Source organism: Mauremys mutica, chromosome 2, assembly GCF_020497125.1.
Source record: "Mauremys mutica isolate MM-2020 ecotype Southern chromosome 2, ASM2049712v1, whole genome shotgun sequence".
NCBI classification, from domain to species: domain Eukaryota; kingdom Metazoa; phylum Chordata; order Testudines; family Geoemydidae; genus Mauremys; species Mauremys mutica.
Window position 1 is genome coordinate 288,306,806 of NC_059073.1, and position 20,753 is coordinate 288,327,558.

Below are 20,753 nucleotides of genomic sequence, written 5' to 3' on the forward strand. Positions count from 1 at the left end.
GTAACTGGCCTCCAGCTGAAGAATTCTGCCATAGCATTTGGTACGATGCCTCTTCCACTCAACTAAAACAAATGTGGAAAGTATTATAATGGTTGTTTTTTTTAATAGCCTTTTGTATATATAGTGTGGAAGAAAACACAGTCTTCACTCTTGGGTTGTTTGCAACATGTCAGAGACAGTTTATTCTCAAGCAATTGCAAGGTGGAGTGCGCGCACGGACAGGAGGTCTCCGCCAGATAAACAATTAGGGCAAGCATTTATATCTTTTGTTGCATACAATAATGATCAACAGCCGCATCTTGTTTATACACATTCCTTCCTGATATCTTACTTTTCTCAATAGTTCCTGCTACAGTCTGCGTTCCATTCTTATCTAACACAAGGTCAAACAGCATCTCTTACAGTTTTCCTCACTTGCTTCCCAGGCCCTGCCTTGAAGTCTTATGTTATTAGAATTAGAGTTAGCTTGACTCGACTCTTGCTCTGTTCAGTTAAAAACTAAGATGTCTGCGTCCAAATTCCCTTTATCCTTTTTTCCACTTCTACAATAGTTAAAACTCCTATAAAACCTTCCACATTTGTCTTAGTTGAGTGAAAAAGGCTGCCTATGCTACTGCAAAATTCTTCATTTGGAGGCCAGTTACTCAAAATGATTTAGCTGCAATGATCAATCAATTCAAAATCCTAAGATTTTTATAGTATCTAGAAATACAAATATATTTCAGAATGTTCTGAATTATGAGCTACTTCTACCTTCAGCTATATCCATAGTCATACCTCCATTAATCTCTTAATAAAACTAAAGTACCTAAGACATCGATTTCTCTTTCCAGTTGCCATCTGCTGGTAGACGGATGAACAGAAGACTACCTTTCTATGTTAGTTTATTCCAAGTAAGTACTAGTAACAGATGTTTCCAATTTAATTTGATGATAGCTTATTTAAATGATATCTTAAAACTCAGTACTATGTCAGACAACACATAAGTTGTCTTGTCAAATGTCTACTGTTACGTAAAATAAATAAAACTTTAAAATGTAAGACATACAACAGCATGCAAGTTTTCAGTATAAACTTACCAATCTGTAACTGGCTCTGGCTTGTTTGGCTCCTCTAGGATGCTCGACACTAACCCAAACATATCTGGGCCATTGCCAGAATAAGACAGATTTATCTGTGCCCTGAAAAATAAAACCCAGACAGATATGATCCTATTTTTAGGAGAAAAAACAACCAATAAAGAGAAAGCACACAAAAGTTTACCTTCTGATTTCTTTAGCAGTAACATATTATAAATATAGGAGGGGGAGAAAAGGAAGCTTCCTTACCCACCAAGAATTAATGCAATAATGTTCCTTGCAGATGAGAAGCTAAGTATTATCTTCTATCATATCTTTGACAGTAAACACATATTTGAATAACTAGCATGTGTTAAAGCACCAGGATCCTGGCCCTCGTGTGCAGATCTCAGCCTTGATGCATGAAGCATTGTTTTTGGTTTCTAGAATGTTTACAGGGGAGTGGGAAGGAGAGAAGATGGATGGATGGGATGTCATCTGCCTTCTTGTCACCTTTTCCTCCCTCTTCCCCAGAACAGCCTTCTATGGAGATAAGAGTGGGTGGGGACTGAGCAGACATGAAGTGGGTTGCAACACTCCTGTGAAGAGTGGGAGGAACACCACCCAACATCCTCCAACCAGCTCCATGAAAATTACTACAAAAGGATACATAGGAATTGTGATACTGGATTAACCTAAAATCAATCTAATGCAGAATCTTGTCTCTGACAGTGGCCAGCACCAAATACAACAAGATGTAATAACCCTACTGTAATCTGTGCCCCCGCATTCCCAACTTTAGGTCTGATCGTGATTTATAATAGTCCGAGATTGGTTTAATGTCTGTTCCACCAATTTTTAAGCTAATTATAACTCTGGATATTCTTGATATCTGTCTTAAGTATCCAATCCCTTTTTTAATCTTCTTAAATTCTTGCCTCAACAACTTTCTGCGGTAGCGACTTCCACAGCTTAATTACACATTGTGGGAAATATTTCTTTTTATCCGTTCTGAATTTCCTACCTTTCAATTTAATTGAAGACCTTGTTTTTCTGTTAGAAGACTGGAAGAACACAAGTTTCCTATCTACCTTCACTACCGAATGTATTATTTTATATACTTTTATCATGATCCCTTTTATATGTCTTCTTTCTAAGGTAAACAATCCCAATCTTCTCAAGCTCTTTATATGAGATTTTTGCAATGTCCTTGATCATTCTTGTCACCCTTCTCTGACCCCCCTCTAGGTCTGCAATATCTTTTTGGAGAAGAGGTGACCAGTGCTGCACACAGTATGCCACACGAAGTCAGACCACTGATTTATATAAAGACATTATAATATCCTCTGTATTATTCACTATCTCATTTCTTACGCAACCTAATATAGTTTGCTTTTTTGATCACAGCTGCACACTGAGCAGAGGTCTTCATTGAACCATTTACTCTGATGCCCACATCCCTTTCTTGATTCGATACCATTAACTCAGAACATTGTAACACATATCATTAGTTAAAATTTTACCTCCCATTTGCATTTATCAACACTGAATTTCATTTGTCATCATGTTGCCCATTCACCTAGCTCGTTTTGGTCTCTCTAAAAGTTCCTCACAGTCCTCTCTGGTCTTGACTAACCTATGTAATTGTGCCATCTGCAAATTTTGCTACTTTGCTGCTCACCCCCCTTTACAGATCATGAATATATTAAACAAAAAGAACCTAGTATGGAACCTTGAGGCATCATACTGTTTGTATTTTGACATGATGAAAATTGGCCACTTAATCCTATACCTGGCCTACATCTAAAATTTAGGTTAACCTAATTATGTTGCTTAGAGGTCTGAAAAAGTCACACTCCTGAAAAACATAATTAAGCTGACTTAAGCCCTAGTATAGACACCAACTATGTCAAAGGAAGAATTCTTCTGTCAACCTAGCTACCACCTCTCAAGGGAGTCGGTTTAAAAAAAACTCCTTTCCATTGCTGTAGCAAGTATCTACAGCACAGCAGTGCAGGTGCAGCTGTAATACTTGCAATGTAGACATAGCCCTTTGCTTCCTAGCTCCTAGTCAGATTTTGATCCGTAACAATACTTTGCCTCTCAGTCCATGACAACTTAGTTTCTTTATTGAGGGACCTGGTCAAAGGCCTTTTTGGTAGTCCAGATAAACATCAACTGGTTCTCCTTTATCCATTATCTCATTGACATGTTCAAAGAATTTTAACAAGGAGTCCCTGTGGCACCTTAGAGACGAACAAATTTATTTGGGCATAAGCTTTCGTGGGCTAAACCCCACTTCATCAGATGCATGGAGTGAAAAATACAGTAAGCAGTGTATATATATTACAGCACATGAAAGGATGGGAGTTCCTTTATCAAATGGGGGTCAGTGCTAATGAGGCCAATGCAATCAAGGTGGACGTCGCCCATTTCCAACGGTTGACAAGAAGGTGCGAGTATTAGCAGAGGGAAAATTACTTTTTGTAGTGACCCATCCACTCCCAGTCTTTATTCAGGCCTAATTTGATGGTGTCCAGTTTGCAAATTAATTCCAGTTCTGCAGTTTCTCGTTGAAGTCTGTTCTTGAAGTTTTTTTTGTTAAGGTTTTTGACACAGTCCCACAGGACATTCTCATAAGAAAACTAGGGAAATGATTAAATTACTATAAAGTGGGTAAAATACTGGTTGAAAGACCATGCTCAAAGAGTAGTTATCAATGGTTCTGTGTCAAACTAAGGGATGTATCTAGTGCCTGCAGAGGTCTATCCTGAGTCTGCTGCTACTCAATATTTTCATTAATGACTTGGATAGTAGAGTGAAGAGTATGCTTACAAAATCTGAAGATGCCACCAAGCTGGGAGGGATTGCTAACACTTTGGAGGGAAAGATTAGAATTCAAAACAACACTGACAAATTGAAGAATTGGTCTGGAATCAATAAGATGAAATCCAATAAAGACAAGTGCAAAGTACTATACTTGAGAAGAAAAAGAGCAACACCACCTACAGAACGGGAAATCACTGGCTATGCAGTACTACAGCTGAAAAGGATCAGGGGGTTACAAAGGACCACAAATTGAATATGAGACAATAACATGATGCAGTTGATAAAAAGGCTAATATGCTTGGGTAGTATAAAAGACATGGTAGGCAATTGTTCCACTCTACTCAGCATTGGTGAGGCCTCAGGTGGAGTACTGTCTCCAGTTTGGGGCACCACACTTTAAGAAAGATGTGGACAAATTGGAGAAAGTCCAGGGAAGAGCAAAGGTCTAGCAAACATGTGTATGAGGGAAGATTGAAAAAAAATGGGCTTAGTTTGGAGAAGAGAAAACTGATGGGGGACATCATAGTTTTCAAAAACAGGTTGTTGCAAGGGGAGTGAAAAATTGTTCTCGTGAACCTCTGAGGATAGGAGAAGCAGCAATGGGCTTAAACTGCAACAAGGGAGGTTTAGGTTGGACATTAGGAAAAACTTCCTGTCAGGGTGGTTAACCTTGGAACAAATTAGCTAGGTTGTGGACTCTCCATCACTGGAGGTTTTTAAGAACAGGTTAGACCAGAGGTGGGCAAACTATGGCCCACAGGCCAAATCTGGCCCGCGGGACCCTCCTGCCTGGCCCCTGAGCTCCTGGCCAGGGAGGCTAGCCCCAACCCCCGCTGCCTCAGCTCACTCCGCTGCCGGCACAATGCTCTGGGTGGCGGGGCTGTGAGCGTCTGGGGCAGCGCAGCTACAGAGCCCGGCCTGACCCAGTGCTTCGTGCTACACGGTGCCAACGGCGTGGCTTGCTCCTGCGAGGCAGCGTGGCTATAGCGCAGCTAGCCATCGGTGCTCCAGGCAGCGCGGTAAGGGGGCAGGGAGCGGGGCTTTGGATAGAGGGCAGGTGAGTTCGGGGGGGTGGATAGAGGTTGGGGCGGTCAAAGGGTGGGGAACAGGGGATTGAATGGGAGCAGCAGTCCCGGGGGGGCAGTCAGGAATGAGAGGAGGGGTTGGATGGGGTGGTAGGGGGGAGTCAGGGGCAGGGGTTCCAGAGGCTGCCAGGGGACAGAGAGAAGGGGTGGTTGGATGGGGCAGGGGTCCCATGGGGGCCGTCAGGAATGAGAGGAGGGGTTGGATGGGGCGGCGGGGGGCAGTCAGGGGCAGGGGGCCCGGGAGCGGGCAGGGGACAGGGAGCGGGGGTGGTGGTGGATGGGGCAGGAGTCCAGGGGGGTGGGGTGGATGGGGGTTGGGAGCCAGGCCACAACCCCCTCCCCTAGCCTACCCCTGGGTTAGACAAACACCTGTCAGGAATGGTCTGTTATGTAGTCCTGACTTTAGTGGAGGGGACTGGACTAGATGACCTACTGAGGTCCCTTTCAGTCCTACACTTCTGTGATTCTTCCCAGTAGTCTCACCAGTGAAGACTGATTAAAAAAAAATTTAACTTCTCAGCAATGCCTTTATCTTCCTTAATCTCTCTCTTTAACCCCTTGAGTGGCATCATCTGGAGTTCTTCACTCCCCACACAAGAAGACTCTTGGAAACACCTGAGGAACAAAGACTAAACTGGGGGAAGGGCTGGACCCAGGCTACGGGATTTCTAGCCTGTGAATAAAAGACCTGGGGATTCCAAGCTGTAAAGCAAGTGCAGCTGGCCCCTTAAAAATCTGCAGCCTGCTTGTATCATCTCTCAGGGTGAGAATCTGCTAATTCATATCCAATCTATCTAGTACTGGATATACTCAATCATAAACCAGTTTGTTTATAAGCCAACCCCCCAAGATGGATAAATAAAAATGGAAAATTTTTATAACCCGTTCAAAAACCGACCCTATAATTCAGGGGTCAGCAAACTTTGGCTTCCGGGCCATGAGGATAAGCCACTGGCGGGCCGAGATGGTTTGTTTACCTCGAGCGCCTGCAGGCACGGAGGTAAAGCTAAGTAAACAAAGTGTCCTGGCGCGCCAGCTGCTTACCCTGACGGGCCGGGACAGCAACTGGTGGGGAAATGTTTTGGGGGTGAGAAGCTGGGGTCAGGGGAGTAATCCCTGTGACCACCCCCCACATGACCCCACCCCTAGCCCGGGACCCCCACACTCTCCCTATCCCATCCCTTCCCACCTTATCTGGGGAGGGCTAGAGGAGGATATCTCTGACATGGCTGGAGCTGCTCCTGCAGGCTGGACAATGCGGCTGCAGCCTGCTCCGGTGGGCCAGACCGGGTGGCGCGACTGCAGCATGTTCCAGTGGGCAGGTGGCATGGCCATGGGCGCCAACTTATATGGGCTCCTGGGGCTTTAGCCCCAGGAATATTCACAGACAGGGGCTCTGCTCCAGCAATATTTGGAGCTAGGTTTCTCCCCTGCTCTGCGCTGCCGGCAGCCCAGAGCCCTTTAAATCCCAGCCGGGGCTGGGATTTAAAGGGCTCTGGGATCCCCGCGGCTGCCAGCAGCCCAGAGCCCTTTGAATCCCAGCCCCTGGCCGCTGATTGCCCCCTCCCCAGACCCCTGCCCCAACTGCCCCCCAGGACCTCCACCCCCTATCTAAGCACCACTGGTCCTTGTTCCCCGATTACCCCCTCCCGAGACCCCTGCCCCTAACTGCCCCTTGGGACCTCAGCCCCTATCTAAGCCTCCCTTCTCCTTGTCCCCAACTGCCCCCTCCTGAGACCCCACCCAACTTCCCCCCCAGGACCGCACCCCCTACCTGTCCCCTGATAAACCTCCTAGACTCCCATGCCTATCTAATTGCTGCCTGTCCCCTGACTGCCCCTCCGAACCTCTGCCCCATCCAACCCCCCCTGCTCCTTGTCCCTTGATTGCCCTCCGGAACTCCCTACCTCTTCTCCAACCCCCAAACCGCTTACTGTGCCACTCAGACCAGCGTGTCTGGCTCCGTGCAGCTCCAGACAGTTGCTGCCATGCTCCCCCATGGAGCCCACAGCCCTCTCCCACCCCCAGCACCTGCCTTCCAGATTTGAACACCTCAAAATTCAGGAGTGCTCAAGCTCGGTTTGGGCAGCTTTTACTTCATTTCTCCCAAATCAGTTTCCCCTGCAAGGTGCCAACTGAAGGTGTTGGAGAACAGAGAGATCGGGTGGCCTCCTAATGCCTGGAAAAGAGACAAAGGCCAGAGGAGGGAGTGTCAGTGCCTGTGCGGACTTCTGGGAAGTGCACGGTGTGGAAGGGGATGCTGTGATGCTTTGGAACAACTCCATACAAAGCCAGTCAGGACTCTGGGGGAGCCTCCTCTCTTGGAGCATACTGTCTCCAGGGCAAGAAGCTTACACCTTCCTGGGTCTGACCTGGGAGCATTCAGCATGCCCTTCCACATCATGCACTTTCCACAGCGAGTCTGCCCAGGCTGGTCCTGGGGCAACCAGAGGGCCCTGCACCCCAACTCCGCAGTCAGATGTGACTCTCAGCCAGACAGTAAAACAGAAGGTTTATTAGATGACGGGAACACAGTTTAAACAGAGCTTGTTGGTACAGAAAACAGAACCCCTCTGTCAGGTCCATCTTGGGGGGTGGGGAGCCCAGAACCAAGTTCTGGGTCTCTCCCCATTTCCCCAGCCAGCTCCAAACTGTCACTCCCTCCTCTGGCCTCTGTGTCTCTTCCGGACAAGGAGGCCACCTGATCTCTTTGTCCCCAACACGTTCAGTTGGCACTTTGCAGGGGAAACTGAGGCACCCACACAGTATTCAGAGAAAATATTAAGAACATTCCCACTTCATCACAACAGGTGCAACAAAATATAATACTGTATATTGAAGTAGGCAAGTGCTGCTTCTGACTTTCCACTTTTAATTGACCCTTGTAATCTTGTGGCACTGACCCGTTGTAGCTTCATTTTATATCGGCTTACAGGGCGGGAGAGGGGGGGCACCACCATTTTGGGCCCCACCAAAAATTATACAAACCTGCCGCCTATGGGCATGGCCACAGCCTGCTCTGGGGGGCAGGGCTGCAGCTGCTTCGGAGGCTGGGGGGAGAGCAGCGTGGCCAGAAGCGGAGAGCCTCTGGCCCTGCCTCTTCCCTTCTGGCTGTGCTGCCTCTCCTTGCTCCCTCTGTTGGGGGGAGGGGCTGTGTCCCACCTCTTCCTCTCAATACTCATTCATAAGCTGACCCCCTACTCTGGTGCTTCTCTTTTTTACAAAAAATTCAGCTTATGAATGAGTATATACAGTCTATTAAGGTTAGTTTGCGTTTTTTATTTATTTGCTAGGTAATCTGCTTTAATCTGTTTGCTATCACTTAAAATCTCTCTTTTGCCGTTAATAAACTTGTTTTTGTTTTAATCTAAACCGGTGAGCTTTGAATGGAGTGCTTGGGGAAAATCTCTGCTTAGTTACCACAAGTGTGCATTGTTCTCTTCACATTGAGGGAGAGGCAGACCAGGTATTAAACCCATATACTGGCCAGATTTGACCAGGGTAGGACGGTACTGTTCTGGTGTCCCAGGCTGGGAAGCTGGTGGTTAGAGAGCTTACGTGTAACTGCAGCTGGGTGTGTCCCTCCCTGTGTGAAATACTGGTGGAAGTGTAGGATTGGGAGCGGGTCTGCAGCTTGCCACAGCAGCACAGTTTGAGAGGGAGTCCAGGCTGCTGGGTACTCAGTGGGTACCCCAGTTCCAGGTGGCACCCGAGGGGAACCAGTCACAGCACCTATTCTTTCTTAGGTTTCCTATTTCTGATGTAGTGAGTTATAAATACTAAAATGAGACATTTATATTGAAAATGCAAATGTCATCATGGATATCAAGGGCCAATAAATTGCTGTGGTAGTCAGCCTTAAACAGCCCCAAAGTAAGAATGCATGCCATAGCCAGCATCTGGGATAGAAATTGAAAGAACACAGGGGAAGAGAGAGAGAGAGAGAGGGGTCTGCATTTATATAACTTCTCTAATTGTTAACAGCTGCCTATATATTTCTAAAGCTACCATAAAGATACACTAGATATTTCAACAGATGCACATATTTATCTTAAGATGACTAAGATAAATGTGAGATAGCACGAGAGTGCTCATTTAAATGTCTGGTATATAAGGGGAAAGGAAATAGAACCAGGTAATAGGAATGTGAAGGAAAATGGGAGTAGACAAAAGAAGGGGTAACACAGGGCCAGGCTAGCCTAACAGCAGGCAGCTGCAACAACAGTTTCATAAGCTTACTGAAAGATTAGATGGGAGAAGTAGCCCAGGCCTAGGAGTGAGGGCTCAGAGTGCAGATTGGGGTGTCCATTGAAACTTTAATGTAATAGCTAACATGATTCCTGTCTCTGGATACTTAATACAGGCTGCCCACCTTGATGGGAGAGAAAGTGAATCCAATCTCCACATGGTTTACTTGAACATCCCCTATTTTGGAAATGGCCAATGGGAGGTGGGGGGTGGTGCCTGTGGGCGAGAGCCTAGGAGCCACTTGTGCGCCTCTGCCTAGGAACCGGACCTGCTGCTGGCCCTTCCGGGGTGCAGTGCGGTCCATGGTGCCAGGACAGGCAGGAAGCCTACCTCTGCACCCCTGCTGCGCTGCTGACCTGGAGCTGCCCGCGGTAAGCCTGCACCCCAACCCCCTGCCCCAGCCCTGAGGGCCCCCCCACAAACCTGGAGCTCCCTCCTGCACCCCAAACCCCTCATCCTGGCCCTAGGCCAGAGCCTGCACCCCAGCCCAGAGCTCTGACCCCCTTCCACACCCCAACCCCTGCCCCAGCCCACACCCTGAACCCCTCATTCCCGGCCCCACCCCGCAGCCCTCACCCCCGCACCCCAACCCTGAGCTCCTCCCACACCCCAAACCCCTCATCCCCAGCTCCGTTGGGTCACGGGCATCAACAATTTTCTTTAACTGGGTTGCAAGAAAAAAAGTTTGAAAACCACTGGTCTAGACAGGCTAGACCAGTGGTTTTCAACCTTTCCAGACTACTGTACCCCTTTCAGGAGTCTGATTCGTCTAGTTTATCCCTAGTTTCACCTCACTTAAAAACTACTCGCTTACAAAATCAGACATAAAAATACAAAAGTGTCACAGCGCACTAGTACTGAAAAATTGCTTACTTTCTAATTTTTTCTGTATGAAATTTTAGTTTGTATGGACTTTTTATGTAGCCTGTTGTAAAACTAGGCAAATATCTAGATGAGTTGCTGTACCACCTGGAAGACCTCTGCATAAGTCCCAGAAAGCTGGTGAATGCATGCTTATGTTACCGGTGGTCGTGAAGTTCCACACACACATGTCCCCTAACCTCCATCCGTCTGTACTGTTCAGTAACAAGAGGAAGAAACTAGCATTCACTGTGCCCCTTCTGTTACAAAAAACAGATCCCTCTGTCACCAAAAAGGGTCATAATGACGTGATGTAACAAGGAGGCCTTTTCAAAAGGTAATTTTTTGTCATTATATAAAGATCAAGATTTATCTGATACTTGACTTTCCTATTATGTTCCATAATAAGGAACTTTTATGTCTCATATTTTAAAAGTATAGCCATGATTTCCACAGTTATTTGATAAATACTATTCAATTCAGGTGAGTTATTGCCCATGAGTTTCTGTAGTTATCCCATAACTTCTTCCTTACAATACTTAGAAACCAAACCCTTACACTCCTGCCCAATTAAACTTTCAGCCTTCCAGAAAACAGCATAAGATTATACTTATTTAATACCTTTTTTTTGTGCAGTCTTGTAAAGAAGTTGCTGTGTTGGTATCATCTCCACACACAGACCAATTAGTATATAACCGGGATGATTCCAGAGGTGGTGGTGTACTTGTGATCCCTCCTAACAATGGGGAGAATAACTGAGTGTCCATTTTTTGTTTCTTGCCGTTTACCTGAATTGAAAAGAGAGTGAACAATTTTACAATGTGAGGAGTTTATGTAAGTGAACAATAAAGGGCACCTCTTTTGAAAAAAAGGACGTTTGTTTTTTAAAAGAGGTAATATTTTTTCTTTCTGAAAACTTTGTTTCTGCAAATCCATACATCTGATTTTTTAAAAAAAATCATGTATTATTTAAATCAGAGTTTTCTTTTTAAAAATAAACCTATTAAAAATAAATCTGAAATTGTTACAACTTATGTTAAGGCCTAAACTTAGTATAATCTATCAAAATAAATTAACTAAACAGTTATTAAATTAATTCAAACAGTACATGTTTATGCTGAAATTTTAAAGAAAGTCAAACCACTGAACTGGTGGAATTCACTGTGCTCAGCACCTGGAAGTGCATTCATTGAAGTGTTAACCAGATTTTGATAACTGTAGCCTCTTACACAGCTGCAGAGAGAATATTTTCTTTATTTCAGTTTATTCAACTAGTTTGTTAAATGACTACATTGAAAGTTGAGAAATGGATTCACATTTTTTTTTTAAAAAGGCAGGAAAACTTGCTTTCCTTTTCCAGTCTACGAATAAAAACTAGGTGAGAAAGGATGAGAGCTGCTGTTTCTAAAATCTAAAGGAAATGGAAACCAGAAACAATCGGTTCAATTAAGTAATTACAGTTAAAACTTCCTTTGTATATCAAATCAGGTTTAAATGCACAATGTTTTGATAAACTTACATTTTAAAAAGTATGCAGCACATTTAAAGTAGCTTTATTTAATCAAAAATAATTTTAAAATGCTGTTTTGGGCATTGTAATTCAATTCCAGTTTCCATTCTAATGCACCTTGACACAAATCACAAGTAAAAATAAGCATGGGGCATGCCACAACCCTTCAGCTGGCTCCAGGATACTCTCACTGATTGGCATGGCCAAACAAACAGACTTGGGAGACAGGATGCAGAATATCAAATATAATTTGAGAGAACTTTCCTGAATGACTTTGAGGAGTGTATCTAAGGTCTCCACCATCCTTTTAAGGAGGTCCTGACAGGTCTTGATATTAGGCTGTGGAAGGAGCAGATGGTGCTATAGCCTTATTTGGTGATGAAAATGAAGTAGCCAAAGCAATGGGTTGGTCCCTCATTGTCCTCCATGAGGTTCCTGTTCAACTTCCCGGATGAACTCTGGTTAGAGAGTTGTGCTATCTTAAAGGATTCTTTAGGAAGAGGCAATCTATTCTCAGACCTGAATCTAAATGAATAAGGAGCAGGAAAATGTTGAGGATTCCATACTGACCTACATTCCATACAGGAAAGGCAGATAATGCCACAGGATGTACGGTGCCTGAAACCTGTCAGAAGTATGGGATCTATGACAAGAAGGACTTCTTCTTAGGTCTCTTTCAGGAACCAGTCTAGGAGAATGAGGAGAAAAATCTACAAGAAGCACTTCTACAGTCATAAGATACAGACTAGCAGAACTCCATCCAGGATGGTACATATATCTGAGGGGTTGTAACAGAATGTGGAGATCTAGACACTAGTTACTGAAAAATAGATTTTGGTACCACAGATAACTGTCTCAGGGAGATTCTTTCATAATCGATACCTTTGGTTCCCATACCAGAAGGGAACTGAATCCAATAAATATTGGAAAATATCAAAGACAGGAGATTCCGGTATTGGAGTGATCACTATGTTCCCAGAGGTTGTAAAGGCAGCCTGCATTGAGATAGGAATCAGGACCAAAGTGGATGAGCTCCGTGGTACCAATGTGGATGTCTCAGTAGATGGGGTCTTCTTATTAAGGTGTGGTACTGAAGAATCTGTGGCAGATGGCACCAATGGCATCAGTACTGAAGAAGTGGTATCGGTCACTGAGAACTGTGTCAACACAGTACCAAGTGGAAGAAGGGCTTCCCTAGTCCCTGAAGACTCACGGTGCTGATCAGATTTGGAAGGAATGAGTTTGGAGACATCAGAGCAATGAGACCTCTTCTTAGCTGGTGCCAGGGACGGTGATTGGTGCCAAACACCATCTGAAGATCTCTGCTCCTTCCTACCTTGGACAGGAGTCAGACTGACTGACTCAAAGAGGACTGAAAAAAAGGCTCAGCATGTTTTTGAAAAGCATGAGGTCTCTTAGAGCAGTAGGCATGCTAGCCACCATAAGTAGCATCTCTGGTAGTTGAAGCACTAGCAGCAACCAGCTTTATAACAGCAGATTGCTTCTGATGAGGGACTTCAAATTTGAGAAAACTCCTCACTGACCTTTCCATCAGAAACATTTTTCAATGGGTATCACTAGCTCCCTTCATGCATGTAGAAAAGGATTTGCAAACTGAACATTTGTCCATAATATGCAGTTTCCCTAAACAAAAAAAAGACACTTAGTACGTCCATTATTTGCAGGCACAGGTGATTCACAGGCAGTGCAGATTTTAAAGCCTAAAGACAGTGTCAGCCATCAGACTTGCACCTCAATACCAGGAGAGACTCAAACAAAAAATAAATTTTGCCTTTTTTCAGGGGGCCAATGGGCACTAAATAAAATGTATAGGCTACAAAGAAAAGTTGTCAACTCGTTAAGTAACTATTCTAAACAACCTATGAAATTACAGGGAAGTAGAAGGACACCATGTAGCTCTGTCTTGCTGCCATGAGCAGCAAGAAGAAATTGAATGGCAGCTGGGGCTGCTCCACTCTCTATATCCTTGGGAGGGGCATGAGGGAGTACAGGATGCATGAGCAGCCCCAATGAATACAGCTGGCTAAAAGATTCTGGGCTTGCACACATGGGGTACACACACCTACAGTGGGATCCATAAATGTTTTAAGAACTTTTTGATAGGGTTCTTGGAGAAGGCTGAGGGTATACTTCCTATATGAGAAAGGGGCTAAAAGAAATTACTGTCGTTGACAGGCTGACCTCCTGCTCGGTTAATCATTTTAATGATGCTGAGATTTCAACTGCATTGTTCCTGTGTGTCAGGGGCCTAAAGCCCTGGACAGGCATCTTTTTAGTTATCATTTAAATCAAAATACATAAAAAGTCAGTCTTCATTCCACTGTCTCTGAGGTATTGCTAGAACACTCCCCAACCCACAGGTGTTGCTATCTGTTCAGCTGCTTTGAATCTCTCTCTCTTTCTCTCTCTGTGTTAGATACTCAAGAAACCAGATCACTAAAGCCCTCCTTGTTGCAAGACCTAGACATTAGTTTGATTTGGTGGTAACCACCACACCTTTTTCTCAGTAGGCCTCTCTTCCCCACTGTGACCCAATGAGATAGAAGTGGCTTGGCAGAAAAGGCACTTAACCTGAGTGGACTGGACATTTTGATGTTATAGGGCACTTTAATAAAGAAAAAAAATGGTTACTAACTTATCTCAAAGAGCAACAGTTAGGAAGTGTTGCTCATGTCCATTCCAGGCTAGGTATGTGCACGCTACATGCACAGCTGCTGGAGATTTTTCCCTTAGGGGTATCCGTAGGGCCAGCCCAAGCACCCTCTGGAGCCCTGTGAACATGTACCGGTATAAGGGACACTGCCGACTCCACACTCTCAGTTCCTTCTTGCGGGTAACGTCGACAAGAGGGTAGGAGAGTGGGTCAGGGAATGGACATGAACAACACATTTGAAAGAACAACTGTTATGAAAAATTAAGAACCATTTTTTCTTCTTCAAGTGCTTGCTCATGTCCATTCCATGCTAGGTGACTCACAAGCAGTATCCCCTGAGGTGGGCTCCAAGTTCATGTATGTTCTGATTGCAACACTGCTCTACCGAAACTAGCATTGTCATGGGCCTGTTAGGTGATGGCATAGTGGGATGCGAAGGTCTGAATCGATGACCACGTTGCAGCCCCGTAGCTATCCTGGATTGGTATCTGCGCGAGGAACACTACTGATGAAGACTGGGATCTTGTAGAATGAGCCATCACGATAGCCGGTGGTGGGACGTTCGTCAGCTCATAGCAAGCTCGGATGCAGGCGGTTATCCAGGACAATATTCTTTGGGATGACACTGGTAGACCTTTCATCCTGTTCAGCACAGCCACAAAAAGCTGTGTAGACTTGCAGAAGGGCTTAGTTCTTTCAATATAGAAGGCCAAGGCCTATCTAACATTTAAAGTATGTAGCTGACATTCCACAGCAGTGCTGTGAGGCTTCGGAAATAAAACAGGCAGAAGAATGTCCTGGTTGTTATGAACTGCAATACCACCTTTGGAAGGAAGGCCAAGTGGGGGCGCAGCTGGACGCTGTCTTTGAAGAACACTGTGTATAGTATATGGGGGTTCTGATGTCAAGGCTTTGATTTCGGAGACCCTTCTGGCCGAGGTAATCACCACTAGGAAGGCAACCTTCCACAAGAGGAGTAGGCGAGAACAAGAAGCTAACAGCTCAAAGGGGAGACCTGTGAACCTTGACAGGACCAGGTGTAAGTCCCATGGGGGGAAATCGGGGCACAAACCTGTGGGTAGACCTTTCTAAACCCTTGAGGACCCTGATCGTCATCTCATGGGAGAAGACTGATTTGCCCTAGACCAGAGGATGGAAGGCTGAGATGGCTGCCAAGTGAACCTTGACTAAAGACAGTCAGACCCTGGTGCTTCAGGTGGAGCAAACAGTCCAAGATGGACTGCAGTGAGGGCTGAGATGGGGAACGATTCCACTCAGAGGCCCACAAGTGAAACGCTTCCCCTCAGCCAAGTAGGTAGCCCTGATGGAGTTTCCTGCTACCTAGCAAGATTGCTGGACCTGCTCCGGAGCACGCCCACTCCTTGGAGTTTAGCCACACAGAACCCACACCATCAGGTGTAGGGAGACGAGGTCGGGTGAAGCAACCGGCCTTGCTCCTGTGAAATCAAGTCCGGACGTCATGGGAACTCTAACAGAGTTGCTACCGAGAGGTCCAGAAGTGTGCCAAACCAATGCGTGGCCATGCCGGAGCTATCAAGATAACCTTTGCCTTGTCCGTCTTGATCTTTAGAAGGACCTTTTGAACCAAGGGGATCGGTGGAAAGGCAACCAGCAGCCTGCCCGTCCACGAGAGCAGGAAGGTATCAGACAGAGAGCCCTGGCTGAGCTCGTCCACCGAGCAGAACCTGCGGCATTTCCTGTTCTGTCTGGTGGCAAACAGGTCCACCTGGAGAGTCCCCCACTTCTGGAAGATAGCATTGACTACCTCTGGGTGAAGGGACCACTCAGGATGAATGGAAAAGGACCCGCTGAGTTGATCTGTCAATGCATTCTGTTCTTCGGGAAGGTGTGCTGCCTCGAGACGGACGGTATGGTTCACACAGAAGTCCCACAGACAGAGGACCTCCTGACACAGGCCTGAGGAGCAAGCTCCCCCTTGCCTGTTGACATAAAATAATCAAGGCCGTGTTGTCAACTGAGACCCGCACAACCTTGCCTGACAGGTGGGGAAAAAACACCTGGCAGGCCAAATGTATCGCCCTGAGTTTAGCTCTTCCTGGGACCAGAGCCCTTTGATTCTGAGATTGCCATGGTGGGCTCCCCACCCCAGTTCTGATGCATCCATAACCAAGGTCTCTGATGGATACAGGGCAGCAAAGGGCACCCATTTCATCACCCAACACGGATCTACCCACTAAGTCAGAGATGCTAAGACAGTTGATTGGATCGTGAGAACTGAGTCCAAGTGGTGTCTGCCCGGGGAGTAGATCGATGCCAGCCACATCTGTAGGGGTCTGAGGTGTAACCTTGCATATTGCACCATGTAAGTACACACTGCCATGTGACCTAACAGTCTGAGGCATACCCGGGCACTCATAAGCGGATGAGCTGGGACGTGGGTGATTAGATCTGATATAGTTCGGAACCGGGCTTCTGCTATGAAGGCCCTGGCCTGGGTAGAGTTGAGCACTGCCCCTATAAGCTCTATTCTTTGCTCTGGGCCTAGTGTTAATTTCTGTTTGCTTACCAACAGATCTAACACCTGACAGGTGGCCCATACTGTGGCAATGCTGTGCTGAACCTGAGCTCGCAAATGGTCTTTGATCTGCCAATTATTGAAGTATGGGTAGATTCGCATACCTCGACGTCCCAGGTAAGCTGCAACCATCACCATATACTTTGTAAAGACCTGTGAAGAAGCTGACAGGCCGAAGGGGAATGCAGTGAACTGGTAGTGGCATTGGCCCACCCAGGGGCGGCTCTAGGAATTTCGCTGCCCCAAGCATGGCGGCATGCCGCAGGGGGCGCTCTGGCGTTCGCCGGTCCCGCGGCTCTGGGAGACCTCTTGCAGACGTGCCTGCGGGGGGGTCCGCTGGGTCCCGCGGCTCTGGTGGAGCATCCGCAGGCATGCCTGTGGGAGGTCCACTGGAGCCACGGGACCAGCAGACCCTCCGCAGTCATGCCCGCAGGAGGTCCACCAGAGCTGCCTGCCGCCCTCCCGGCAAAATGCCGTCCCAAGCGCGCGCTTGGCGCGCTGGGGTCTGGAGCCGGCCCTGGGCCCACCACAAACTGAAGAAATCTTCTGTGTCTGTGGAAGATGGAAATGTGGAAATAAGCATCCTTGAGATCAAGGGTGGCATACCACTCTCCGGGATTCAGAGAGGGAATGATAAAGGCCAGGAAGACCATGCAGAACCTCAATTTCTTGAGATATTTGTTGAGGCAACACAGGTCCAGGATGGGACGCAGGCCCCCCCTTGGCCTTCGGGATTACGAAATACCAGGAGTAGAACCCCTTCCCTCTCAATTCTCGAGGAACTTCCTCTACTGTTATATACTGTAGCATGTTATGTGAGACCTTGCAGTGCAGAAGGGAAACAGGCGGTCCAAAAACAAAAGGGGGGATGGATCCTGACTCAAGTCTGGTATGCTGTTCTCAGGCATACCCTTAAAAGGCCTGCCTGGACTCACCAGGGTATCTAATTGAGCCTGACTGGGAGGCTGAAGTGGAAGGTAGGGCCTGACGACGCCTGTAGCCCTTCCCTTTCTTCTTATAGGAATCATGTCTGGGAGGCCGTGGGGGGATGCAAATACAAGTACTTAAACCTGGTGACCAGTATCTAGTACCTCAAAATGGGTAGAAAAGAAGTAAGGGGCAGAGAGGAAGGGAAGGGGTCTGCCATAGAGTCCTGCCCCTGACTGGTCCCACAACCCCATCATTGACCAGAAGGACCACTCTGGAGAGAGCCGCTGCAGCCAAGATATCTATCACATGGTGAGTGGACTCCTTCAGTTCCTCTATCTCCAAGTTTGTGGCGACCCTCTTCAGGGGCTCCTGATGTGTCCTAAAATCATCTGGCGGGAGCAGGCTAAATAACCCTACTACCACCTTCAGTTGGTCACTTCCGTGACCTCGGAGCTAGGGTAGGTGCCAGAGGACAAAGTAGTGGCTTGCCTACACGACTGAGAACGATCATTGGGAATGGGGTCCCGGTACCAGGGGAAACCCCCACAGGTTCCAATACTACCACTGCATGGGCCAGTGTCCTGATGGCCAGGTGGCTGCTATGAGGCCAGTACTGAAGTCTGGTGCGTACAACAGGTACCGGTACTTCTTTTGGCAGGGCGAAGGACTCCACCTTGGACTCCAACGAGGACTCTTTTCCCGAAGATCATGGGGGGGCCATGCCCGGTTCCACCTCCAGGTGGTGCTGGGGAAGCAGTGACCAATGTCGGGTTGGGGACTGTTGTGGGGAGGGGGCATGCAGGGCTTCCCCCTGGAAGGTGCCGCTATCATTGGTGCTGAGAAGGAGCTCTCCACCCCTTGCACCCTTCTGTCCCGGATAGCCCTGACAGGCATGGGACCTTGGGGGGTGGGCGGTATCAGGAGGGACAATAAGTCTTTTGCAGCCTGGAAGGCCTCTGGAGTTGAGGGGGCCCGCCAACACAAGGTACCACAACCACTCCCAGGAGTGGGAGGAGGGTCCCAAACTGGGCTCGACGCAGGTCTAGGGAGGACAAGTGGCCTGGCACAGGTCTCACTACGTCCACTGCTCCCCTCTCGTCTCTCTTCGGTGCCAGGGAGCGCCCTCTTTCAACATGTTGTTTCTTGTGCTTCCTCCTTGGCACCGGGGATGGAGAATGGTGCCAAAAAGAGCCCAGTGCTGGCGGTGCACTTTGCACACAGGCTGAAGTACATGGCACCAATTCAGAGCGGGATGGCTCCGAGGCCGGTCTGAGGGCTGCTTCCATTAGCAGAGCCTTCAGGCAAATGTCTCTGTCTTTCAAAGTCCTTAGTCTGAAGCCCCTGCAGATTCCACACTTCTCCTTAACATGAGCTTCTCCGAGGCACTTCAGATAGGCCATATGTGGTCGCTCACTAGCATAGGCTTGGTGCAGGATGAGCATGGCTTGAAGCCTGGAGACTGGGGCATGCCCAGTCCCTGGGACAATGTCCCTCTAAGATTGGAATAACTATCTGGACTATCTATCTAAACTAAGACTGGTAACTAAACTTACTAACTACAAAAATTATATACACTAGTTCTGAGTCCAAAGCACTGTTAGGAAAGCCTTGCAAAGCAAGAAGGCATTCCAGCCAATTGGCACAGTTCATAAGAAGGAACTGAGAGGGTATGGAGCTGGTGGCGCCCCTTATACCAGTGTATGTGCACAGGGCTCCAGGGAGCACTAGGGCCAGCGCTACGGATACCACTAAGGGGAAAATGGATGCAATCCCTAGCCCCACTGACTTCAGTGAGGCCATGATTTCACCCAATCTCTCTTATTAGCTAGGGACAGCAGTGAAATTCACAAGAACTGTATCACTTTTACTCTACTGGCACTTGAAAAACTGACCAGAAGTAGAGGTAAATAACAGAGCTATTTACTGGTCAGGAGGACTCCAAACTTAAACTGAGAGACAAGGTATGTGAGTTGAAGAAATCCTGCCCACCACAGACAGCAGCCAGGAGGATGGTAAAGTGGTAGAGTAGTGGAGACTTCCTTTCCCCACATCCACCCTTGGGGCAGCTTGAAGGCTCTGGTATGGTGGTGAAAGGAAGCAAAGAATGCTCCTTTGCAGCCAGAGAATTGTGGACTTCTTGTTTATGGGAAGGCATTACATTTGTCAAACATCTACTAGCCAGAGCAAGGTAAGAAAAATAAAAATATAGACCTAACCAGATGCAGGAACATCACCTTTGTAGGACTCCCACCATTCTGTGATGCTCATCTTTCCTTAGCCTTTATAACCTGATTGCCATCAAGGATGTATAGTGTCTATTGTATTTATGATCTTTTTTATGTGGATAACAGTTAGCTGGGAAGTGGACTGAAAATAAATTCATTTCACATTGCCACTGAGCATTTATCAAGTGGTAACAACTTCTTGCAACTATTTTTCAGTATATTTTGCCAAAGAAGCTCATGAGATTATCATCACTAGAGTCACTTGAGGTCAGACTAAACATGGAATTGTTGATTGCTGTAGAAATCCATGATTACTCTTCTGTATAGTGATCCAAATGGAGAGACTATAGAGATCATATCCACCTCTAGCATATAAGAAACCTAAAGACACGCCATATAGGGTTTACGTACACATTTCAGTCTGGGGAAAAAAACCAAAAAAAACCCCAAAACCCCCCAGAGAATTCCATTTCTATTCATCTAAGCAAGCAATTACTTTGGACTCACCCGTGGCTCGTAATGACTGAGAGTGGCACTTTGTTTGACCATGTCCTCGCTGTCAGAATACAAATTCTCTTTTCCCACGTTTGTTGCATTGCCAAATAAACAGAAATTCAGAATCTTAAGCACAGGTGTACCCTAAAGATAATTAAACATGAAAAGCAAAGGTTAGCAATTTAACCGGAAACATCAGCACTTTAAGAAAAAAATAGTATGTATTATTCAGAAGGCCAAAAACTGAAACAACATCAAAGATGATTAACTTGTTATTAGTT

At 46.7% G+C, this 20,753-nt stretch overlaps 1 protein-coding gene across 5 annotated transcripts in view; it reads right to left on the reverse strand.

Moving 5' to 3' along the window:
* The window catches only part of LOC123362986 (meiosis-specific coiled-coil domain-containing protein MEIOC-like), a 51,715-nt gene that overhangs the window by 16,587 nt on the left and 14,375 nt on the right, over positions 1-20,753 (reverse strand). For 4 of the 5 annotated variants that reach the window (XM_045003607.1, XM_045003605.1, XM_045003606.1 and 1 more), the window contains exons 2-4: positions 20,485-20,616; positions 10,703-10,869; positions 1,080-1,181 (exon numbers count right to left, since the gene is read on the reverse strand). In XM_045003607.1, the coding sequence (XP_044859542.1) occupies positions 1,080-1,181; positions 10,703-10,869; positions 20,485-20,526 (311 nt within the window). In that variant the 5' untranslated portion in view covers positions 20,527-20,616. Of the gene's footprint in view, positions 1-1,079; positions 1,182-10,702; positions 10,870-12,161; positions 12,281-20,484; positions 20,617-20,753 lie in introns of those variants that run through there. The other variant, XM_045003608.1, reaches the window with a different exon arrangement.